This window comes from Gastrolobium bilobum, unplaced genomic scaffold (assembly GCF_033153095.1).
Source record: "Gastrolobium bilobum isolate Gb01-03AN ecotype WA unplaced genomic scaffold, APGP_CSIRO_Gbil_v1 utg57417, whole genome shotgun sequence".
Classification (NCBI taxonomy): Eukaryota; Viridiplantae; Streptophyta; class Magnoliopsida; order Fabales; family Fabaceae; genus Gastrolobium; species Gastrolobium bilobum.
The window spans coordinates 69,121-78,633 of NW_026899787.1; the positions used below are offsets into that span (position 1 = coordinate 69,121).

General features: G+C 39.7%; 1 protein-coding gene across 2 annotated transcripts; it reads left to right on the plus strand.

Moving 5' to 3' along the window:
* Positions 1-228: 228 nt before the first annotated feature.
* Positions 229-6,085, plus strand: LOC133293504 (exportin-2-like). Of its 2 annotated transcripts, none has more exons than XM_061492080.1 (3): positions 229-3,179; positions 4,259-4,317; positions 5,863-5,922. In XM_061492080.1, the coding sequence occupies exon 1, from the start codon at positions 285-287 to the stop codon at positions 3,171-3,173; it is 2,889 nt and encodes a 962-aa protein (XP_061348064.1). In that variant the 5' UTR covers positions 229-284; the 3' UTR covers positions 3,174-3,179; positions 4,259-4,317; positions 5,863-5,922. The 2 variants fall into 2 exon arrangements, 1 of the variants encoding a protein (XP_061348064.1); XR_009749064.1 differs by lacking the exons at positions 229-3,179; positions 4,259-4,317 and adding exons at positions 4,329-4,911; positions 6,036-6,085 and having other exon boundaries at positions 5,863-5,953.
* Positions 6,086-9,513: the final 3,428 nt, after the last annotated feature.

Sequence of the window (9,513 nt, forward strand, 5' to 3'; positions counted from 1 at the left end):
TTATAAATTTATATATATTTACCGAACTATTAACCCCCTGACTAAATCAGTGATCAAGTAATTTAATATCTCGACTAGGTCACTGACGAGACCAGATTTCATAATATTCCTTATAATAATATTCAATGTTTCACTTTAAATTCGAAAAAAAAAAAACAAAAACAAAAGAAAAAACACTTTCCCTGTCACAGTCTCACTCTGTTTTAAACCCTCTGGTTTTCTGCGATCCTCTAATCTCCTTTTATTTCAAAAGCGGATTTTCGAAAACATAAACCCTAGCCACTATGGAGTGGAACGCTCAGACTCTCCAATTTCTCTCAGAATGCTTCCTCCACTCTCTCTCTGCGGCGCCGGAACCTCGCCGCCGCGCCGAATCATCCCTCGCCGAGGCCGCCGATCGACCAAACTTTGCCGTCGTTGTTCTCCGCCTTGTCGCCGAGCCATCCATCGACGAGCAGATCCGCCTAGCCGCCTCCGTGAACTTCAAGAACCACCTCCGGCTCCGGTGGTCCTCCGTCGAGTCTCCCATCCTTGAACCCGAGAAGGAGCAGATAAAATCCCTAATCGTCCCCCTCATGCTCTCCGCCCCTCCCAAGATCCAATCGCAGCTCAGCGAAGCCCTAGCCGTTATCGGAAACCACGATTTCCCCAAATATTGGCCGGCTTTGCTCCCCGAACTCGTCTCCAGTCTTCAGAAAGCGTCTCAGGTCTCCGATTACGCCTCCATTAACGGTATTCTCGGCACTGCTAACTCTATTTTCAAGAAATTTTGTTTCCAGTACGCCACCAAAGATCTCTTGCTTGATTTGAAGTACTGTCTCGACAATTTCGCTGCTCCTTTGCTCGAAATTTTCCTCAAAACCGCGTCATTGATCGACGCGTCGGCCATGAACCTGCGACCCCTATTCGAGTCGCAGAAGCTGTGCTGTAGGATATTTTACTCGTTGAATTTTCAAGAGCTCCCCGAGTTCTTCGAGGATCATATGAAAGAGTGGATGGGAGAGTTTCGGAAATACCTTACCACCAGTTATCCTGCTCTTGAGAGCAGTGGTCCTGATGGTGTTGCGCTTGTGGATGAGCTTAGGGCTGCGGTTTGTGAGAATATTAATCTCTACATTGAAAAGAATGAGGAGGAGTTTCAGGGGTATTTGAATGATTTTGCACTTGCTGTATGGACTTTGCTGGGGAATGTGTCCCAGTCGTCCATCCGTGATCAGCTTGCTATCACGGCGATTAAGTTTCTAACCACGGTTAGCACCAGTGTTCACCATACTCTGTTTGCTGGCGAAGGGGTTATACCGCAGATTTGTCAGTGCATTGTGATCCCGAATGTGAGGTTGAGGGAAGAAGACGAGGAACTGTTTGAAATGAATTATATTGAGTTTATTAGGAGGGATATGGAAGGTAGTGATCTTGATACTAGGAGGAGGATAGCTTGTGAGCTACTTAAGGGTATTGCAACACATTATGGAGATGCTGTCAGAAGCATTGTTTCTGCGCAAGTGCAAAGTTTATTAAGTTCATTTGCTGCAAATCCAGGGGAAAATTGGAAGGACAAGGATTGTGCTATATACTTGGTAGTCTCTCTTGCAACCAAGAAGGCTGGAGCCAGTTATGTCTCCACGGAACTTGTTGATGTTCAAAACTTTTTTGAATCTGTGATTGTCCCTGAGCTGCAAAGTTCAGATGTGAATGGGTATCCTATGCTTAAGGCAGGTGCGCTCAAATTTTTTACCATGTTCCGGACACAAATATCGAAGCATGTCGTACTTAAGTTTTTCCCAGATTTGGTTCGTTTCCTTGCTGCCGAATCGAATGTTGTTCATTCTTATGCTGCAAGTTGTATTGAAAAACTCTTGTTGGTAAAGGATGAGGGGGTTAGAGCTCGTTATACTTCGGCAGATATCAATCCAATTTTTGCAATGCTGATGAACAGTCTTTTCAATGCCTTGAAGCTCCCAGAGTCTGAAGAGAATCAATATGTAATGAAATGTATTATGAGGGTTCTCGGGGTTGCAGATATATCTGTTGATGTTGCGCGAGTTTGCATTGAGGGGTTGGGCTCCATTCTTGCGGAAGTTTGCAAAAACCCAAAAAATCCCATCTTCAATCACTATATCTTTGAGTCAGTAGCCATTCTTGTGAGGCGGGCTTGTGAGAGGGACTTATCTCTTGTGTCCGTCTTTGAAGCAAGCCTTTTTCCTAGGCTTGAAATAATATTGACAAATGATGTGACTGAGTTTTTCCCATACACATTTCAGTTGCTTGCTCAGCTTGTTGAGTTGAATAGACCACCCATCCCACCAATCTACATGCAGATATTTGAGATTCTTTTGTCGCCTGATTCGTGGAAAAGAGCCCCAAATGTTCCTGCCCTTGTGCGTCTACTCCAGGCCTTCCTTCAAAAGGCACCGAATGAGATCAGCCAAGGGGATAGACTGACCAAAGTGCTTGGCATATTTGACACACTAATACAATCTTCAGGCTCATCGGAACAAGGATTTTATGTGCTTAACACTGTCATTGAAAGTCTTGAGTATGATGCTATCAAACCTTATATTTCTCACATTTGGGCTGCTATTTTTAGAGAGCTACAGAGAAGGCGGACAGTAAAGCTCATCAAGTCTCTTTTGATATTTATGTCACTCTTTCTGATTAAACACGGTTCTTCAAATGTTGTTGATACTATGAACAGTGTTCAGCCTGGTATATTTGTTTTGATTTTGAATCAGTTCTGGATTCCTAATCTTAAGCTGATTACTGGAGCTATAGAGCTCAAATTGACTGCAGTTGCTTCAACCAGACTTATCGGTGAGTCTCCAGTCCTTTTAGATCCGGCTGCTTCTGTGTCCTGGGGTAAGATGGTGGACAGCATCGTCACACTTGTTTCCCGGCCAGAAGAGGATAGGGCTGAGGAGGAACCTGACATGCCAGATATTACAGAAAATGTGGGTTATACTGCCACCTTTGTCCGTCTTTACAATGCTGGAAAGAAAGAAGAAGATCCACTTAAAGATATACGAGATCCCAAGGAATTTTTTGTTGCTTCATTGTCCCGACTTGCTGCACTTTCCCCTGGGAGGTATCCTAAGGTCATCTGTGAAAATGTTGATCCTGTGAATCAAGCAGCATTGCTTCAGCTTTGCAACATTTATAAACTCTCAATAGTTTGAGTGAGAGTAAGTAGGTCTTGAGTTACTTTCTCCTTTTTTTTATTATGCTTATTGAGTTTTTGTCAATGTCTTTTCCTTCATTTACAATTATAGGATTGCCCTCACCCCACCCCCGATAGTTAGGGTTTAATGAGAAGTGTTATTTTATATATTTTGAGATAAATAATATTGTCAAATTATGTTAAACTATTTTTTGCAGTAGTTATATTTGTTATTTTTCTGTATTGATCTAGGTTCTTTTGGTTTACATACCAATCTAGCTTTATATATTCTTGACCCTTTTATTTTTGTGGAAATTAGGGTTGTAATTTTTATCAGTTTCTATTGGTAGCGACTAGGGAGAGAGGACGGTTCTTATAATTTTTTTTTTTATCATCAACACGTTTGCTATGCTGCCTTGTGAGGCATTGAAGTTTGCAAGGATGGGTACAGGGTATATGTAATTCTGAAAGCCATTGTTCAAGCAAAAAGTTTTCACTTTTGTTAGTACATGTCTCCCCCTTTCCCCCTCTTGGCTGTGTGGAATACTCATTACCATGTTGCAGTTTACATGGGGATTCATCTAGGAGCTCTAGAATTTTGTTACTTGAGTAGTGACTTATCAGTTAGCAGAACGTTTCAGGAAACAACTTTTTAACTGATGCCAGAATGAAATATTGAGATGTGGACCATATTGCAGTAGTCCTGTATTCTCATTATTGCCCAACATTGACTTCCTTAGTGGGCATTGGTTAACTGCTTAATCTTTAAGCCAGCTGTATTTTGTCTCCTGAAAAACACAAACAAGCCCAATATATTCAGTATTTAAATCGCTCTCTCTGCTATTGCATTCTTTTTTGTTTGACCATATGCTTAATCAATCTTTTTATTTTTTCACTTGCTTGAAAAGTTTTCTCTGCCTCCCATATAAGGTTTTATATAAGATTACTTGCTGAAAGTTTTAGCTCGATGAGTACTCTATTGATATCAAAATGACAGGAAGCTGACTTGTATTTTTGTTATGCTTCTAGTATCCAATTTGATTGATCATGATTAATGAGTTAAACAAATGATTAGTCTAATAAGGCATTCATTCTATTTCTCAGGATCTTGTGCTGGGTATTACTCTCTGGGTCCTCAGCCTTCTGCAACATATATGAGCTGGGTAAGGGTACTTCTTGGATTGAAAAAAGAGGATTTTACGACTATTATCATCATCCATTTTCTGGTGCCATGGTCGTATGAGGTGATGAACTGGGATTTCCTGTTAATCCCATTTTGAATTCTGTCAGCATATGTTTGAAGTGCTATTTGGTCTGTTGGGATTTTAGTGTAAATTTTTTCCATGCTCCCCCTTCCCCATTTTCCTGCAGTGTTGCCTCTTTAGTAGGGGTGTGCAAAATACTCAAAAAAAGGAACCGCACCAAACTGAACCAAAATAACTGGTTTTTTAAGCCAGGTCATAAACTTGAACCGATTTTAACTTTTTAAAATAATTCAGTTACGAACCGATTCATACCTGATTTGTAACCAGTTCGAACCAAAGCAAACCATTTACAGCTAACACAACAACTTATCATTCAGAATCAAATCATAGATCTATCGGACCCTAATCTTCTTCCGCTCATGAACCCTCTAAGTTCACCGTCTCAATCATCTAACTATAATCCTCTTCAGTATCGAATCTCCTTGCAAGGCTGCTCGTTCTCATCCAATTGGTCACAGTGGCTGGTGGCTTAGCTTAATGGGAGTGAGTATTGTGAGTATCTGGTTTGTTTTCAATCCTAGTAATTCAGGGATTCTAGTAATTACAGTTCCTTGACCTATGTTTTCAGATTCTTTTTTTTATTTTTGATTTTGGTTTTGTTTCACTAATGGGTTTTTGATTTATCATCAACTGTGAGCTCGTGCAAGTTGTTTGGTTCATGTCTGCAAGTTGTTTTTCCATTTATCATCAACTATGAACTCGTGCAATTTGTGATTTAATAATTAATTATATATATATGTATATATATATATATATATATATATATATTTTGCAGATAAGGTTTTCCAACAAGTTGCTACCTGTTCGACCTCAATTGCCCTTGATATTGATTGACCATTGTGTATTTTCAGTTGTATTGTGCTTCAAAAATTAGTTGTGCTTTCAGTTTCTATTTTGATGATTTTGTTAAGCTTTTGTGGTACATATGTTGGTGTACTTGGTGGATTGTAAAAGTCACTGCTTTTTCAGTCTGATTTTCCGCATATGAACCTTGTGCTTTACGAATTATAATACCCCCATTTTTCTGCATATGGCTGGCTTAGTGCCTTCTTCAATGTTTTTTTATCTTGCTATGGTGGGATCCTTTTTGCAAAGCCTATTGGTTCACACAGGTTGTCTCAGCAGGTTTGTAATGCTACAAGTAGTACATTGATTCCAACATTTCAGTGGCTTTTGAAAGATAGGAATTTATTATTATGGTTGAGGACTCCACATCATATCTCTCATTTTCTAGAATTTGTAGTGATTGATAATCTATCTAACTAGTTATTGACTTTTATCCGTATGTGGTTAGCTTAATCTAACTAGTTATTCAGTTTCAAGATAACAGAAACCACATTGCTGAAAAACTTGCAGCAAATGATATTGAGTGTGATGACTTATATCAGCCAATAGTCTTTATTTTGTTCTGTCATCTGAAGCAGTACTTTTTTATTTCTTAAGCTGGGGACAATCTTGCATTCTTGCAATGCTGGTTCAACAAGTTCCCTCAATACAGACACAGATTTGTTTCTAACAGGGGAAAGTTCTGCAGGTAAAATGTCACGTCACTTCACCCTTCATGCAGAATCACTTTAATTTGTTCTTACGCGTTTTTCTTAATAAAAAAATATCAGGCCATTATGTACCCCAACTTGCAAAACTCATGCTTGAAATCAACAAAAAGGAGAAGAAATTCAATCTGAAAGGCATAGCCGTAAGTAATATACCATTTATTTATCAAACATGCTTCTTTCTTAGACATTGCTAATGCAAAAACTGGTCTCTTTTATACATTTGGTGCATTTGAGTCTTGACTCTTATCTCTTAACTCTTGAAACTTGCGATTTTGTGAAGTTAAAAGTATATTGATCTTGTTATAATTCAGAAGTGGATCTTTGTATGAGGCAGAATGTATGAGCTTTGATCTTCGACCTTCAGATGCTATCAATATTGCAGTTAGGTGTAAGGTAATCTTTGTAATCTCATGCATATGAATACATCATCACCAGCAAAGTCTATTACAATACAATTTCATTTGAAACGTACAATTGTGCATATTGGTGCTGCTAATAGGCAATAACTTCTTTATTTTAGTTTGCATAATTGAGAAGGGTTCTGCTATTAATCATATTGTTGCTGTAAAGCTCTCACTATATTCAGGGTCTAGATTGGATTACATTATATATATATATATATATATATATATATATATATATATATAGGGATAGGATCCTTTGACACCAGTGTCAAATCTAAAGTTTGACACCTCATCTGAGAGCCGTTAGATCAAAAAATATCAATGGTGCCACATGCTTACAAATCAGAGTTGTTGATCTTTTTTGATCTAACGACTCTCAGATGAGGTGTCAAACTTCAAATTTGACACCTGTGTCAAAGGATCATGCCCCATATATATATACTGAGCATTATACTGCACAAGAAAAAAATACTAGTTACCAAGCGTGTTTGAGCAGAGTGAAAGAAAACAGTTTATGACTGTTGTATTACTTCTCAACTTGCCCAACAGTGTTTTATTTGATTGAAATCCAATATGTAAGCTTTGAAATATTTACGACCGCATGAAGTAAGATTCCATCTTTCTCATAGTTCTAAGCAAACAAACGGGAACGGTTGCATGTATAAGTGAGATCGTGGATTCCTTAGTATGTGAAATAGACATATATAGAAGCCTATCTTACAAGAAAAATATAAAAAGTAAACAAAGGTTGACAAACATGTCTATGTAATCTCCGTACTCAGAGTCTTAGTACACATATCAAACAGACCATAGAACCTTTCGTTATACATACAGGGTAGCTTATGTAAGTCCCAAGGACTAACCTTAACCCATATGGCTTTTGGCCCATGTGGGTTTTTTGGCCCCTAACAAGTAAGTATTGTGCAATAACCCTCATTTGATATGATGAATATGTGAAGTGTCATCAACAAAGTTGTTCCGGGTTTATACATCCAGATATCAATAGTCAAGGAGAAGAGTTGATAGAACCCGGATGGGGTTTTACCTGGAAGGGAAGCCGGCCAAAATACTATAACCCAAAGTGGACCCTACCACGATTACATGATGGGTTTCTATAACTACCCACGTTCACAATAACCACCTATGGAAGGGTTATATATACCAAAGACCATAATTAACAGAGATAGACAATAATCATACTAATGTTTATACAGAACATTTGGCGCCGTCTGTGGGGAAAGGTAAAAAGATTCCTACGCATTTTCTTGAGTCATGGCAAGCAATTACCATGATGAGGGAGCAGTAGACGACGGAGGATACCTAGGAGAGGAAGATTCTTTCCGATCCAGTGGAAGGAGTCGGTCTCTGGACACCATTGGAGAAGTTTTGATTCAGTTAGTGGAGGATATCAGGAATAGGAAACATTTAGAAGGAGGGCAAAGGAGACGTGGAGCAGAGGAAAGGCATCCTGTAGAGAATGAGCAACAATCACCCAACAGAGGAGGAGATTCTTTGTCTCCTCTTCCTAGCTATATTCCTTTATCACCTCCAACGGTGGGGGGAAATAGAAGAAATGAAGGGAGGAGAGGACAACTTTGTCAAGAGTCAAGGGCTTCTCCAGAAAGGGGAGGCTATCAAGGCGGAGGACGAGGAGCAAATCCGCGGATAGGAGAAAGGATACCTGAGGATTATGCCCGGAGAACGGGCCGGGCTAGGCAATATCAAAATAGAGAAGATGAACAGGTGGAAGAAGAGGTGACATGGGAGGAAGAAAAGTATTTAGGAGCCCGTCAAGGTTATACACGACGAGATGAACGAGAGGTAAACAGAGGTCGATATGAAGAAACTTATCAAAGGTTGAGGCCGGAAGGAGGAAGAAATTATGGCAATCGCAGAGGTGAAGTTCCACGAGACGATACCGAGTACCATTACTGGGGTAGTGATCAAAGTCAAGGAGATGGAAGGCGACAAGCGAATTGGGATTATCAGCATTACGGACCAGGGCAGGCAGAAGGCTTGGGTCCTCATTATGGCAATAGACAAATGGCCAATAGGGAGCAGGATGTACCCGTTTGGAATGGACAACTCGGAGGAGCTCAACAAGGGATTCTGGCTATTGGCTTGGATTGCTGCACCCGGAGAAGAAGAACGTATATGTTCACCTTCTGAGTTGAGTTTCCTTAAAAGCTCGCCCTGGATTTCGCTGGTGTACTATATACGAAGACAATTGGAAGAACTTCATGGAAGATTATTTCAAGATTTGTATACCTGAAGATATTCCGGCTACACCATCTGTTTCTTCTTCTTCTTCTCAATCTGCCACTCCTTTTGCTTTCTTTCAAGATCAGGACGAAGCTCATCGATTCCCTCTCAGTTGGAACCAACATCATTATAGTACACCTGCTAAAGCATTTTTAACTAACTCAAAGAATTTGAGTACTAACCAACTTGAAACTTTTACTTGGTTTCAAAAGCTGACTTCCGAGTTAGCAAAAGAAAATATTTCTATCACTCCTCAGTCTATTTTAGCAAATAAAGATTCTCCTGCTTGGATTTGCAAGAAATTAAGTAAGTGACTAACCTCTTGTTGTTATATTATCCTATGTACTTGACTTTTAACTTTGCACTCATGTATTGTTTTTAGATAAGACCATCATGGATCCCTCATTTTTTGCTCGTAAAAAACAAAAGGCTGCTCACCAAGGAGACTCAACTGTATCTGGGAAGAAGATTCGCTCCTCGTCTTCTGGTGAAAAAGAAGGTTCTCCTACTCCTTCTTCCATTCCGGCTACCTCTCCTACTGGTTCCATATCAAAAGAGACTGTGATTTTAGATATGGACCCGCTTGTTGATTCTGGAGAACCTCAACCCCGAAAGCGAGTTCGGATTAATGAACCCAGATCTGAATCTCTTACGGAAAAGTCTTTAACTCCTCCGTCTTCTGTTATTGCCACTCCTTTCTCGGATCCTCTAATCATGAAAAAATTACAGCCTTGCTTCACTCCCAGGCTCCGCGAAAAATGGGACAAGTTTTCCTTGGAGCAATTAATTGTCAAGTTTACAAATATTCGAGATAATTCTCTCTGTGAAGCCCACTACTATGAAATGGCGCTGTTGGCATAACGTCAACAAAT